This window comes from Carcharodon carcharias, chromosome 26 (assembly GCF_017639515.1).
Source record: "Carcharodon carcharias isolate sCarCar2 chromosome 26, sCarCar2.pri, whole genome shotgun sequence".
Classification (NCBI taxonomy): Eukaryota; Metazoa; Chordata; class Chondrichthyes; order Lamniformes; family Lamnidae; genus Carcharodon; species Carcharodon carcharias.
In genome coordinates, this window is record NC_054492.1 from 34,803,857 (window position 1) to 34,819,973 (window position 16,117).

Here is a 16,117-nt window from a genome sequence, read left to right on the forward strand (position 1 = left end):
TGAGCACATTTACAAAACGCCAGCAAATAGAGCCCCTGACTTCATTGAAAAATATTCACCATGTTCCTACCAGAAAAACAGATCAGATTGCAGAAAGACTGGAACCAATTCTAATTGGATTTAAAACTAATTATATATAATTGTGGGCTCTTCTCATATTTCCATCTGATCGATGACATGCCTGAGAGGCCCTGTAATGAGATCTTGAAGAATCATATGTTTTTATTTTAAGATATTAAGTCACCATCGTGACAGATAACCAGCTATTCAAGTTAATCCCAGTCTTATTGCAGTATTTACAGATCATTAAGATGACCTGTCCAATATCATTTCATTTGAGTTTAATTCTTTGCCATCTGGCAACTTTTACTGTGGCTTCCTTGGTTCTTTGCAATCAAGGTTCAGTTTAAGACTTTCATTCTTGGTCGCTGCTACAAAGTTACTCAACAGCAAGCAGAACGCCTGTCATTTGGTGGGGTTAGTTCAGCTGAATAATTGTTCATAACGAACTCACAGATTTGGTCTAGTGCAGTGAGCTAGCCTACTATGGGATGCACGATCTGGCCATTAACTCAAATTTAAAGGGATGTGAACACTTAAAACTAAGTTATTGCCTCTGAGGGAAAATATTGTTTCAGTCTTAACATGTAGAATTTTAAATACAGCAGCCTTTGCCAAGGCTGAATTGAGGTTCTGAGGAGGAAGAAACAAGATAGAAGTAAAAGGAAACTCAATGTGGAGAGATAAAACTGAGTCTGTGGGCCTGTAAGAGAGTGGTATGCCACCTGATTTGGTGTCTGGTAGCTGGCAAAGTGAGTGTGCTGACAAAGTTGGTGTGCATCTGTATTGGGTGGGTGCAAGGAGGATTGCCTTTTTTGGCACTTCAGGGTATCCTCCCCAGAGGACAGTAGGGCACCATTCCTGGCAGCCAGTGTTAACCATGCTCACTGCTATGCACACTATCTGCAGGACCAAGGAACACATGCAAAAGATGAGGGCGCACTTAAGAAATCTAGCAGGGTAACAACATCACAGGCTAAATGTATGGCTAAATGGCCCAAGCTGCATGTTATCAAGAGCTATCTGTCATTCTGTTCCACATTTACAGCTCGCTCAAGCCAAGTCCTTACACAAATTTATAGCCTCTTTATTCATCTCACACATATGGGATTAGAACCACTGCTTATGTGCAGGATAAACATTAACACTGACTGAATAGGCCAGGTGACCCGTTTCCATGTTGCAATTTCCATGTAATCCATGAACTACATGTTCAAGATGCAAGATATAATTTTGTACTCATTGCTGATACAAGGTTAACCTGTAAATTATGCACAAGGCTCTCACAGTGCATATGCTTCCTGAACTGTGAGCATCTTGGTGCTAGTTTTTTGCTTATATAACAGGGTGGCACAATCCAGGACAAAAGCCTCCATGGAATGCAGGTTACAAAGGCACATCTGCTCTACAAAGGTACAAGCAATTGTGGCATCATTTACAGACCAGCCTTCATGGTTAACCATGGCTTGGGGCAGAACACATCAGATACAGGCAGACCTGCCTTTGTATATTCCTGTGGAATGCCTCCTCATCCTCCAACTCAACTAAGGGCAAGGGAAATTCCCATCCTTTAAGCTGAAGGATTTTCCTGAAAGATCGCCACCTCTTCACCATGGACGTCCAATCCCTCTACGCCTCCAACCCACACCGGGATGGTCTGAGGGCTTTCCGCTTCTTCCTAGAACAGAGGCCCAAATAATCCCCATCCACCACCACTCTCCTCCGTCTGGCTGAACTTGTTCTCTCACTTAACAATTTTTCCTTAAACTCGTCTCACTTCCTCCAAATAAAACGTATGGCTATGGGTACCCGCATGGGCCCCAGTTATGCCTGTCTCTTTATGGGGTATGTGGGACATTCCTTGTTCCAGTCCTACTCCAGCTCCCTCTCACAACTCTTTCTCCGGTACATAGATGACTGCTTTGGTGCCGCTTCATGCTCCTGTCTGGACCTGGAAAAATGTATCAATTTTGCTTCCAATGTCCACCCCTCCATCGTTTTCACATGGTCCATCACTGACACTTCCCTTCCCTTCCTTGACCTCGCTGTCTCAATTTCTGGTGATAGACTGTCCACCAATATTCATTACAAGCCTACCGACTCCCACAGCTACCTCGACTACAGCTTCTCAAACCCTGCTTCCTGTATGGATTCCATCCCATTCTCTCAGTTCCTTCGCCTCCGTCACATCTGTTCTGATGATGCCACTTTCCAAAACAGTTCTTCTGACATGTCTTCCTTCTTCCTTAACCGAGGTTTTCCACCCATTGTGATTGACAGGGCCCTCAATCTTGTCCGGCCCACCTCCCGTGCATCCTCCCTCACACCTTCCTCTCCCTCCCAGCACCATGATAGGGTCCCCATTGTCCTCACTTATCACCCCACCAGCCTCCGCATTCAAAGGATCGTCCTCCGCCATTTCCGCCAACTCCAGCATGATGCCACCACCAAACACATCTTCCCTTCACCCCTCTGTCGGCATTCCGTAGGGACCGTTCCCTCCGGGACATCCTGGTCCACTCCTCCATCACCCCCACACCTCAACCCCCTCCCACAGCAACTTCCCATGCAACTGCAGAAGGTGCAACACCTGTCCCTTTACTTCCCCCCTCCTCACCGTCCAAGAGCCAAAAAACTCCTTTCAAGTGAAGCAGCACTTCACTTGCACTTCCCTCAATTTAGTCTACTGCACTTGCTGCTCCCAACGCGGTCTCCTCTACGTTGGAGAGACCAAATGCAGACTGGGTGACCGCTTTGCGGAACGCCTTCAGTCTGTCCACAAGCATGACCCAGACCTCCCTGTCGCTTGCCATTTCAACACACCACCCTGCTCTCATGCCCACATGCCTGTCCTTGGCTTGTTGCCATGTTCCAGTGAAACTCAACGTAAACTGGAGGACGAGCACCTCATCTTCTGATTAGGCATTTTACAGCCTTCCGGACTTAACATTGAGTTCAACAACTTCAGAGCATGAACTCTCTCCTCCATCCCCACCCTCTTTCCGAACCTCCTTTTTTCTTATAATTTATATATCCCGCCTATTTCTATTATTATTTTAAAATTTATTTCCAACCATTGTTTTATCTCTACCTTTTAGCCCATTTCGATCCCTTCCCCCTACCCCACCCGCACTAGGGCCATCTGTCACTTGCTCATCCTGCTTTCTACCCTTAATGTCAGCATTAGCACATTCCTTAGCTAATATCACCACCGTCAACACCCCTTTGTCCTTTTGTCTATGACATCTTTGGCAATCTCTTCTTTAACTCCACCTATCATTGGCCCCCTATCCAGCTCCAACTGTCCCACCCCCCCTCAAACAGCTCATATTTCACCTCATTTCTATTTTTCTTTAGTTCTGAAGAAGAGTCATACGGACTCGAAACGTTAACTCTGTCTTCCTCTCCACAGATGTTGTCAGACCTGCTAAGCTTTCCCAGCTATTTTTCTTTTAATTTCAGATTTCCAGCATCCGCAGTATTTTGCTTTTATCTTTAAGCTGAAGGTGTTGAAATAGAGTTCAACTTGCTGCAATAGTGGGAGGTGAAAAAAATGAAAATATCTATACGAAAATAAGAATGATGCAAAACAATACAGCTACCTAAGGGCAAAGATACCCAAAAACAGACCTAGATATGCTGCACCCTCCAAAACTGATCCAACAGAACTCCAAAAGAACGTCATTAATGTCCACATAATGTAGTTTGAAAAGCACCTATTTTTAACATTTTCAAGGAATGAATGTTGCTCCTCTAGGGCAAACCAGACTAAATGAGGGCCTGGGAGCTCCTGCTGTCATTTACATATTTTTCAAACCTGTAATAAGCTAGTGCCAGCAGCATCATAGCCTGAGTGCAGAAACCAAATGGGAGAGATCTATGTTGATAGATAGAAAGGGTAGCCGGGAGAGAGAGAGGGACAGAGAGAGAGAGAGAGAGAGAAAGCTAGAACGAGAGATAGAGAGAAGATACAGTTGGCAGATACCATCAACTATCGCTGAGACCCAACCTGCATGAATCAGGAAACTGTATGGAGACTCTTTACAGCTACACTGAATGGGGATAGGTGTGAAAGAGTACTTGTTTCTTGTCAGGGAAAGGGCAATTGTTAATGATGAATTTATGGACTGAACAAGGCAAGGCTGTTAGCACTGAGGAATGGGACCAGTATCAACATCAAATGCTCCCTGGTGAGGCAGAGAGTGGGTTGGATGCAGAGTAAAGCTCCTGCTACACTGCTCAATCAAGCACTCCCAAGGCACATCAACTCCATCTTTCCCATGGTAATGATGTTCCAATGCCAAAATCACAGAGCAACCTTTATTACACCAGTGTGACATTTCCATTTTCCATATCAGCCATCTTTGCGGCTTCTCTAAAATCACCAGCTAATGTCAAATTGGAGGCAGGTTAGTCCAGTGGGACTACGTCTACTATTAACTAAATTGTGACTGTCCAAACTCATTTCATATAGAACCTACACAGTCAGCAGGCAGAGAAAACTATCATATCAGTTGGGTTTGGTTGGGTTCTTCAGCTGAAAGGCGACTATTTTAAAACCACTGTGCAATCAAGCCCCTAAAAGCAGTTTAATGAATCGTGAAAATGGGGATTAGTGGAGCTAAAACAAGGCAATGCAAGTGTTTTTGCAAGGTTACCCATGTGTGGTGATGAAAAACAGAGCCAATTCGTGAACAGGTTTAAACTTAGCATTTAGACTGGAAAAGGAAAGCTGCTTTACCGCTGCTGCTGAAATGCCGGCAGTCTGAGCTGCAATCGGGGTCCCCTTCTTGGCATTCTTAAACCCTTCGGTACCACAAGAAGTTCTCACCATGCTCTTTCCCTCCTGGGTAGTAACATGAATGTGTGTGCTTAGGAAAAAAAAACAGCCTGTAAGTGTCAGAAAAAAGCTGGTGGGGGAAGAAATCACTTGAAATGTATTAATCATCTTTCAGTTAATACACATTTCTTTTAATTAGTGTTCATTGAGGTCAAGAATGTTAGCGTTGATATAATTCCATTTGGAACAATACAAAGTTAAATACAGTAAGGTTACATGCAAACTAAAGATTGCTCCACTGCCCAGGCCACAGGAGAGTTTCATATTCCATACTGTTCCAGGTACAGTGCCTTAAATCTGGCCATCAGAATACTGGACATTTTTAGAATGTAGCATACATCAATCTTAATTGAGTAAAATTAAAAAAAAAACTTATCTAGACAATTCAGCTAGGTGCTGCATTGGTGTGGTGTGGCGCTGGATGAGTTATCCATTTTGGCACTCGCGCATCAGTCTATTCCCACGCTCCAAGCGACCCTTGACCCCACCTGACCTGACATGGCCCGAACCACTTATGGCCTGAACTGCCCAACTCAAAATCTGGTAAGATCCAAAAATCCAGCACAGTCTAGGCCCTGAGGATGTCAGTTTTAAGACACTGTTCCTGTACTACATGCTGGCATTTTTCACAAACCTTACACTAGAACTTCTCTGGGCAAGATTGCTAATTACAGCCAAATTAGGGCCAGTTTGGTGCTGTTGGTACATTACCCATGGGGAATGGATTGAGATGATCTCAATGTCATTTCAGCCAATAGAAGAGACCTCCAAACTGAGTCTGGGCAGTATTTAAACTTAGAAGTCAAAGACCAGCATCCAATTCATTCCTCCACACAGTCCTCCCCGCAGAAGAATATGCTAATTATTTTTCTTACCTACAACAAAAATCTGCATTTGTACAGTGCACTGAGCAGTAAAACAAAACACAATCCAAGACAGTTCAAAATGGCATAATCAAAAAATGGATGTTACTGCAAGGAAGGATATATTAGGCGGGATGATCAAAAGCTCGGTCAAAGAGATGAATTTTGAGGAGGGTCTTAAAAGAGGTCAGAGATCTGGAAAGGCAACAGGTTTAGGGAGAGAATTCCAGAACTTGGGTGTACTGTTGAAATGAAAGACGCATTGCCAAAATTTTATGCCTTGCACTCATCAGGACAAATGCAAGGATACAAAATTTCAAATGCTCACGGCAATTCATACTACAGGAAAAAAGGGTGCTGATTGGTTGGAAAGCTGACTCTGATTGGCCGAGGCATTGCACTGAGAAATCAATGAGGAACTTTCGGCTCCCTGAGTTCCCGGGTCATTCAAAAAAGGCACATGGCTTGAACATACTCCTTTTGTTTGCAAAGAACAGTTCCTGGCGTTTTAATGTAGGTTGCTTCTTGGGTTTATGTGGCTGAAGACACAGCTGCTAGTGATGGCACTGAGAGGAGTCGGGATGCACTAGAATCAGAAGAATAGAGATTTAGGGAGGGAATTGTAGGGCTGGAGGAAGTTACAGAGATAGGCAGGGATGAGGCTATGAAAGAATTTAAACATCAGCATGAGAATTTTGAATTTGAGGCGTTGGGCTACTTGGAGCCATTGGTGATTAGTAAGGACAGAAGTGAAGGGTGGGGTGAGGGGATGGTGTCAGATCAGATATGAGCAACTAGGTTTTGGATGAGGTGAAGGTTATGAAGGGTCACTAATTGAAGGCCAGCCAGAAGAGCATTGGAGTAATTGGATCTAGCGATGACCAGAATGGCTGCAGGTTTCAATGGCAGTTAATATTATGAAGGTGGAAGTAGGAGTATTTAAAAGAAGACAATATAGATTTAGAAGCTTCGCTGGGGTCAAATAGGTTGTCTGAGAACAATGTGGTTTGGTCTGATACAGCAGTTGGGGAGTGATTTCAATTGGTGGAAAAGGCACAAAGTTTGGGGTGGGGACCTAAGATGACGACTGCAGTCTTCCCAATGTTTTACCTAGAAAAGATTGTAGTTTATCCAAGACTGGATAATGCAGAGGCAGTGGAAGGTTGAGGGAGGTGGTGGCAAAAAAAAAAATTCAGTGTTGACAGCATACATGTGAACGCTGATCCCATGTCTGTGGATGACAGCACCAAGCATGTAGATGAGGAAAAGGTGGGGCCAAGCACAAATTCTTTGGGACTCCAGAGGTAATGGTGTAGGAGTGGGAAGAGAAAACTTTACCAGAAACGTTCTGGCTACAATTAGAAAGGTAAGCAAAGTCAAGCTGGACAACGGAGTGGAGACTTTTGAGGATGGTGTGGCCAACCATACCCAAAGTTGTGGAGTGGTCAGGGAAAATGGAAAAGTATAATGAACTATGATCAGTCACAGAAAATTTAATTTTCTGGCTTTGGCTCTCAGCGTTTTGGTGTTATGGCAGAGGTAGAAATTTGATTGGAGTGATTCAGACAGAGTTATGGAAAATATTAGCACAAATTCAAGAGGTGACAGCACATTCAAGAGGTTTGGAGAACAAAAAAGAGGTTGGAGACTGGATGGCAATCTGCCAAAAGGACATAAGGTTCAAGGATGGTTTTGTGAGCTGAAGTGGTTTAAAATAGGGAGGGGGTAGGAAACAGTGCCCAAGGAGAAGAAACCATTCACAGTCAGAGAGAATGAAGGGCACAAGGGAAAACTGGGTAGCCAGCAGTTTAAAGGGAATGGGGTCAATGGTGCAGATGGGTCACACAGTGAAGCAAAATCAGAGGAGGGATAAGGAGACAGGAAAAGACTTGTTTTCATTATGTTGTTGAAGAATAAACATTGGCCAGGACACTGAGGATAACTTCCTTGGTGGTCTTTGAAATAGTGCCACGGGATTTATATGTTCATCTGAGAGAGTAGACGGGATCTCAGTTTAACATCTCATCTGAGGGACGGAATCACTGGCAGTGCAGTGCTCCCTCAGTACGGCACTGGGGTGTTAACCTTGATTTTTGTGTGGAGGTCTTGGGAGTGGGATGTGAAGCAGCACCACTGAGCCACAGGAGAGAGACTAGATAGAGATGTGGGTCCATGGTGAGGGCAGATGGTACTCTGGAAGGAGATTTGGCTAACTGGGCAAGGGGAAAAGGGAAGCAGAAAAATAACATTAATTTTTAACCTTAAGATCATAAAATGATAATTGCCAAACCTAAATATAGTGTTGTTTTGGTTAGGAAGAAGTTATCGGTATTTTCAGAAAATTACCTTACAATATTCTGAATGTATTGATTTTTTTTAAAAAAAAACCAGAAGTTAATAAGTTTTTCAAGACCTCAGGTATTGCTGTTGCCTTAGATATTTTTTATAGATCGAATTCCGAAATGTAATGCTTTCTGCATCAATCACTTCGAATTAATTATTGATTTAATTCAAATGTTCACACTAGTGAGAAACATTGTTGAACCTGAAGCATATATACCGACTTTAAGGTTGCAGCAAAGCCTTCTGGTTTTTGACTGCCTTATCCTCTCCCTCTATCAAACAGCTCTCCTAAAGGCACTGACTGGTGCTTGGGCAAGTGGCTATTTTTATTTTACACGGACAATGAGTATCCTAAAGCCGTTTGACCACATGGTCAATCAAGACCAAACCCTATTTTGTCCTCAATAAACATCCACATGTGTATCTTACCTTAAGGAAAAGTTGAGCAGGTTGGGCCTATAGCCATTGGAGTTTAGAAGAAGATCTTATTGAAACGTAAAAGATTCTGAGGACTTGACAGGTGGATACTGAGAGGATGTTTCCCCTTGTGGGAGAGTCTAAAACCAGGGGACATAGTTTACAAAGTGGGGGTTCTCCATCCCTTCCCATCTGAGATAAAGAGAAATTTTTTCTCTCATAGGTCATTAAACTGTGGAATTCTCTTCCCCTGAGAGGAATGGAGGCTGGGTTGCTGAATATACTCAAACCTGATTTAGATTGATTTCTGATCAACGAGGGAGTCAAGGGTTTTTGGGGACAGACAGAAAAGTGGAGTTGAGGCCACAATCAGATCAGCTATGATCTTATCAAAGGGTACAGCAGGCTCAAGGGGCCGAAGGCTTACTCCTGTTCCTAATTCTTGTGTTCTCGTATTTTCCGACAGGAATCAATGATCACCAGTCAACTAACTTTCTCCTGTTTCTTAACTTGAAAAAGTGATTGCAATTATAATGCCCTAACCACTACTCGGCTCAGATTAGTAAATCCAGTATTTATCACTAAACATCGCTGCATAAGATACTTACTTATTATATGTTGCCTTTATATGCACTATGTGTAGATCTTCATACTTTTTGCTTCCCCAGTGCAAATGGCTCTCCTGTCCTGGCATTGGAGGTAGGATACTATGAGCAACACACAAAAAACAATAATTCAACAGTATAAATAATAATAAAGCCGGTATTTAATCTCCTGTTTGGAAATATCATCAATTTTATCAATATCCAATAATCTACTGAAATGCAAGGTTGAGCCCTCTAATTGGGTATATTGCCCTCCTTACAAAGGCAGATCAATCATGGATCAGCATCTTTCCTTGTCCTTCATGGTAAACCCAGTTGGCCTGAGAAACTGCAGCATTCAGTGCTATCTGTGACCATGACCCAGCTCTGCCTGTTTAACTGCAGTTATTTGAACCTTCTGATCTCTACGATAGCTGACGTGTTGTGAAGGATTTGTAAGCATGAAGCGAGTGAAAGTTTTACAACACTCACCGTAAAGCCAGGAGGAAAAGTTGAGAGTGAGTCACACAGTACCAATTTTAGCTAAATTCTTTGAAGTCCCACCTGCCCATAATGATTCTGCTCTATGCTGACAAGACAACAGTAAATTCCTTACTCTGTCCTTCCCAAATATCCTCACCTTAAGGAATTGACTCTTCCTGGTGTATGGTTTCACAGGTAGCCCTCTGGTTCCTCATGTAGCTGGTCATTCTCCATACTAGTAGCTTGGCTAAGTGACAGCACAGTCACTCAAATGGTAAGTAAATGGAGCCAAGATACAGATTAAACATGGCCTAATTGAATGGCTGAGTATGCTCAAAGGCCTGAATGGCTTACTCCAATTCCTAGTACACTCGCCTCTGAATCAGAATCCCACTGCCGAACTTAACCACATAATGTATGTTGCCCTTACGGAGGAGTTGCATTATCAGTACAGTCTTTTGGATGAAACTTTAAATCAAGTTGACCTACCTGTTCAGGCAAATATTAAAGATCGCATGGCATATATCGACAGATAGGCAGGGAGTTCTCTCCATGCCGTGCAAACATTTCTCCCCCAGCAAGTGCCACCAAAACTGGTCATTATCCTATTGTTTTTGGAAGACTTTGCTGTGTATAAATTGGTTGCTGTGATTGTCCACAAAACAACGACGACAGTTCAAAAGTAATGTATTAGCTATAAAGCAATTTGGGATACTCGGAGTACAAAATATAAATACCAGTTCTTTCTTCTTTAGAAGGTAAATATCAGCAAGCCATTTGAACAAGGGAGAAATCAGAGGTAAGTCCAATCCTGTTCTCACTCAAACAAGGGTCAATACAGAGTGAACTCTTAATAGGAACTCTGGCTAATTTTTCTTTTTTATGGGATGTGGGTGTCGCTGGCTAGGCCAGCATTCATTGCCCAACCCTAATTGCCCTTGTTCAGAGGGCATTAAAGAGTCAACCACATTGCTGTGGATCTGGAGTCACATGTAGGCCAGACCAGGTAAGGATTGCAGATTTCCTTCCTTAAAGGGCATTGGTGAACCAGGTGGGTTTTTATGACAATGGGCAATGGTTTCATGGTCGTCATCCAACTTTGAATTCCAGACTTTTATTGATTTCAAATTCCACCATCTGCAGTGGTGGGATTTGAACCCAGGTCCCCAGAGCATTACCCTGGGTCTCTGGAATACTAATCAGTGACAGTACCACTATGCCCCCACCTCTAGCCTAGAAAGCAACTGTAGTGCAGTCTACTACAGATCTTACATTTTACAGTATTGAATAGAGTATCTGAAAAAGCTCTGCACAATTGCCAGACTGGAAAAGATTAAACAATTTATGAGCAGTTCAAAGCCAGGTTGGGCATTTAAAAAAGACTGAGCCAGTCCGATTGCCAACATGTAAAATGGGACCTGACTCCACATGAAAAGCCAGATCATTTTGCTTGTGGCATTTATTAAGATCCTGTCTCAGAAAACAGGATTTTCCTGTTCCGTTTTCAAACATCACAATTTCTGGGTAACCAATTCTGAGGGAAGGGGAGATGATGTAGTGGTATTGTCACTGGACTAGTCATCCAAAGACCCAGGGTAATGCTCTGGGGACCCAGGTTCAAATCCCGCCAAGGCAGATGGTGGAATTTGAATTCAATAAAAATCTGGAAGTCTAATGATGACCATGAAACCATTGTCGATTGTTGTAAAAAACCCATCTGGTCCACTAATACCCTTTAGGAAAGGAAATGTGGTTGACTCTTAAGTGCCCTCTGAAATGACCCAGCAAGCAACTCAGTTGTGTCAATACCACTACAAAGCCTAAAAAGGAATGAAACTGGACTGACCACCTGGCATTGACCTAGGCACCGGAAAAGACAATGGCGATCTCAGCTCTGTCGACCCTGCAAAGTCGTCCTTGCTAATATCTGGGGGCCAGTGCCAAAATTGGGAGAGCTGTCTCACAGACTGCTCAAGCAACAGCCTGACATAGTCATCCTCACAGAATCATATCTTACAGATAATACAGACACCACCATCACCATCCCTGGGTATATCCTGTCCTACCAGCAGGACAGACCCAGCAGACGTGGCAGCACTGTGGTGGGAGTTGCCCTGGGCGTCCTCAACATCGACTCTGGACCCCATGAAGTCTTATGATATCAGGTCAAACATGGGCAAGGAAACTTCCTGTTTATTACCACGTACCACCCTCCCTCAGCTGATGAATCAGTGCTCCTCCAAGTTGAACACCACCTGGAGGAAATACTGAGGGTGGCAAGGGCGCAGAATGTACTCTGGGTAGGGATTTCAATTTTCATCACCACGAGCGGCTCAGTAGCACCACTACTGACCGAACTGCTAAACTATCTGTGGCAGATGTTGAGGGAAAAACATACTTGACCTCATCCTCACTAACCTGCCTACTGCAGATGCATCTGTCCATAATAGTAACAATAGAAGTGACCACCACACAGTTGTTGTGGAGACGAAGTCCTGCCTTTTCTTCTCCGCTGATGCTGCCAGACCTGCTGAGTTTTTCCAGGTAATTCTGTTTTTGTTTCACATCATATTGTTCAGACATGAACAAAAGAGCTGAACTCCTGAGGCAAGGTGAGAATAACTGCCCTTGACATCAAAGCCGCATTTGACCGAAAGTGGCAGCAAGGAGCCCTAGCAAAACTGGAGTCAATGGGAATCAGGGAGAAAACTCTCCGCTGGTTGGAGTCATACCTAGCACAAAAGAAGATGGTTATGGTTGTTGGAGGTCAGTCATCTCAGCTCCAGGACATCACTGCAGGAGTTCCTCAGGGTAGTGTCCTTGGCCCAGCCATTTTCAGTTGCTTCATCAATGACCTTCCTTCCATCATATGGTAAGAAGTGGGGATGTTCACTGATGATAGCACAATGTTCAGCACCATTCGCGACTCCACTGATACTGAAGCAGTCCATGTCCAAATGCAGCAATACCTGGACAATATTGAGGCTTGGGCTGACAAGTAACAAGTAACATTCATGCCACACAAGTGTCAGGCAATGACCATTTCCACAAGAGAGAATCTAACCATCGCCCCTTGATGTTCAATGGCATTGCCATAGCTGAATTCCCCACTATCAACATCCTGGGGGTAATTATTGACCAGAAACTGAACTGGGCTAGCCATATAAATATTGTGGCTACAAGAGCAGGTCATAGGCTAGGAATCCTGTGACAAGTAACTCACCTGACTCCCAAAAACCTGCCCACCATCTAAAAGGCACAAGTCAGGAGTGTGATGGAATACTCCCCAATTGCCTGGATGAGTGTAGCTCCCACAACACTCAGGAAGCTTGACATCATCCAGGACAAAGCAGCCCACTTGATTGGCACCACATCCACAAACATTCACTCCCTCCACCACCAACACACAGTAGCAGCAGTGTGTACCATCTACAAGATGCACTTCAGGAATTCACCAAGGTTCCTTGGACAGCACCTTCCAAACCCACGACCACTACCATCTAGAAGGACAAGGGTAGCAGATAGATAGGAACACCACCACCTGGAAGTACCCCCAAACAAGCCACTCACCATCCTGACCAGGAAATATATCATCGGTTCCTTCACTGTCGCTGGTTCAAAATCCTGGAACTCCCTTCCTGACAGTATTGTGGGTGTACCTACCCCATATGGACTGCAGCGGTTCAAGAGGGCAGCTCACCATCACCTTCACAAGGGCAACTAGGGATGGGCAATAAATGCTGGCCCAGCCAGCGAAGCTAACATCCCATGAATGAATAAAAGAAAAGAAATTGGACTGTTTGGTTCAAAATTAGACATTTGGGTTTTGCCAAAAAAATCATGTTTAAAACAGTGCAGCTGATAAAGGAGGTGGAATACCTGAAATCTGCTGAATGCCTGGTGTGTGTTAGCTCTGTGGAGTTGCTCTCCTTTTCTGCTAGCTCTTGTAGCTTCTGTAAACCTGTGTGTACCAGACGGCACTGGCCCTCCACTGAACTAACATGGGAACTGGAAGAAGAAAACATAGGCAAGTTAGCATAAATACCACAAAGTTTTAAGCAAAGAAAATAGACTGAATTTACCTTAATTACTGCATAATTCAGAAATCACACCATCGCCATTTCATGGTGAAATCTTACCCCATCTTCACCTACCAACGCTACTGAACACCATATTTCAAACCCGCTACTTTGGTTAAGGAAATGAAGGTCAAACATTTGTCCTTCTTTATATCGTACTGAAAACTGCTGCATTATCCAAGGTGCAGTCTTTTGGGTAAGACTTTGGATAAGACTTTTTCTTAACAGCACCTTCCAAACTGGCAACCTCTACCCCTGGAAGGACAAGGGCATCTGATGCAAGGGAACACCAATACCTGCAAGTTCCCCTCCAAGTCTCACACACCATCATGACTTGGAACTACATCACCGTTCCTTTATTGTCGCTGAATCAAAATCCTGGGACTCCCTTCTTAACAGTGCTATGGGTATACCTACAACACTTGGACTGCAGCGGTTCAAGAAGATGGCTCACCACCACCTCAAGGGCACTTAGAGATAGGCAACAAATGGTGGCCTAGTCAGTGATGCCCACATTCCATGAAAGAAGGAAAGAAAATGTGTATTAAAGATCCCATGGCTCAACTGGAAGGGGAACAGGGAGGGTCTCCAAGCTTCAGTTAACATCCTTTCACAAACACCATCAAAAGCAGATTAACAGGTCATTCAACACGTACTTATATTAAAGTCGCATCATTTGAATTAAGAATAAGGAAACTTGAGCTAGGAGAGGAAGACTCGAAGGGATGGCCAAAGGAATGGTCAGAGATGGGTTTTTATAAGTTGGAGAGAGGTAAGAGTTTCAGAGATTGAGTTCTAAGAGTTAGGATTGAAGTGGTTGAACATGCTGCAACTAATGATGGGACAGTGGAAGGGTGCTGCCTAGAAATGTTTAGAAAGGGATGAAGAGATGGGAGCAGATTGCAGAGAAAGAGTGAGACAATTGTTTGGAAGGATTTGTTGATTAAAAACAATGCTGAGAGAGCAAGAATGAATTCAGTCAGCACAGAGGAGTTAGAAGAATGTGGGACAGCATACTTTTGCATTTTTGGACAAATCAGAATTTATAATAGATGAGGAAATGACTTGCGTTTAGGTGGCATCTTTCATAACCACAGGATATCCCAAAATTACTTGACAGTCAATTGAGTATGTTTTTGACGTCATCACTATTGTAATGTAGGAAATATTAGAAAGGACAAGGCTGACACTCTTCACTGTTGGCAGTGCCGTCTTTCGAATAAGACTTTAAACCAAAGCCCTGTCTGCACGCTCTGGTGGATAAAAAAGCTCCCGTAGCACTATTTCAAAGAAGACCAAGGAGTTATCCTCAGTGTCCTGGCCAACATTTATCCTTTCATCAACATCACAAAAACAGATTATTTGGACATTATCACATTGCTGTTTGTGGGAACTTGCTGTGCACAAATTGCCTGCTGCATTCCCTACTTTAAAACGGTGACTATACTTCAAAAGTGAATTGGCTGTAAAGTACTTTGAGACGTCTGGTGGTCATGATAGATGCTATATAAATGCAAAATTTAAAAAAAGAAAGTGATTATGGTGAAACCAGCAAGGACACAGGAGTGTGGCGAGAGCAGGTTCAACTGAAGCATTCAAAAGGTTATCTGAAAAGGAAGAAGGTGCAGGGTTACGGGGGGGGGGGAGAGAGAAAGAATGGCATTAGGTGAGCTGCTCATTCCAAGAGTCGGTGCAGACAAGATGGGCCAAATGGCCTCCTCCGGTGCCGTAACAATTCTGTGATAGAGTTTAGAGATGACAATAGGGGGTATAGAGGCGAAAGGAGCGGATTTGGGCTGAATGCAGGCGATATTCCATAGGTGCTCACTGAGAGTGAGTGAGTGAGTGGGACTCTGAGCAGAGGGGCCGAGCGGCCTCCTGTCACTGAACGGGGTGGGGGGGGGGGGGGCTGGTCTCCATGGAAATGCGGCCTAGCAGCGGCCTGCCCGCCCTCACAGAGAGGCGCCTCTACTCACCAGCCGCCTGTAGCCTGCAGCAGCCCCCGGCGCAGCCACCACAGCACACTCCGTGCCCCCAGCATCGTTAACGTGAAGTGTCTGTGGGGTCAGGTCGGGCTCCCAGGCCCGGTTTGCTCAGGGGAGGCCCAGACCCACACCAACACCACAGGGGGAACCTAACCATACCAGCACATGCCATTATTCCTTAGATCAGAAATACAAAGGAAATTAGCGGAGGAATGTGATTATAAAATGTAATGTTTATTTTATAACCATTCAGGTTCATAGTTACGCAATTATCTTTAAGTATTGGATGAGGGCAAAATATATCTTTCTCCCCGCGCCCGCACTTGGTATCGTCAGACACCAGGCTTCGACTGATCCATTTATTTACTCATAGGGGCCGCAATAAGAATTTCCGGTGGATTGTACCGCAATTTTCATTTGTTATCGTACTGAGTTTGACCACTTGGTTTTATTTATAGAGCTT

At 44.0% G+C, this 16,117-nt stretch overlaps 1 protein-coding gene across 1 annotated transcript in view; it reads right to left on the reverse strand.

Annotated features, from left to right (window-relative positions):
* The window catches only part of mrps11 (mitochondrial ribosomal protein S11), a 32,906-nt gene extending 17,046 nt beyond the window's left edge, over window positions 1-15,860 (reverse strand). The window contains exons 1-4 of the mRNA XM_041175077.1: window positions 15,646-15,860; window positions 13,470-13,598; window positions 9,132-9,230; window positions 4,802-4,931 (exon numbers count right to left, since the gene is read on the reverse strand). Coding sequence (XP_041031011.1) covers window positions 4,802-4,931; window positions 9,132-9,230; window positions 13,470-13,598; window positions 15,646-15,710 — 423 coding nt within the window. The 5' untranslated portion in view covers window positions 15,711-15,860. The remainder of the gene's footprint in view (window positions 1-4,801; window positions 4,932-9,131; window positions 9,231-13,469; window positions 13,599-15,645) is intronic.
* Between the last annotated feature and the right edge of the window lie 257 nt (window positions 15,861-16,117).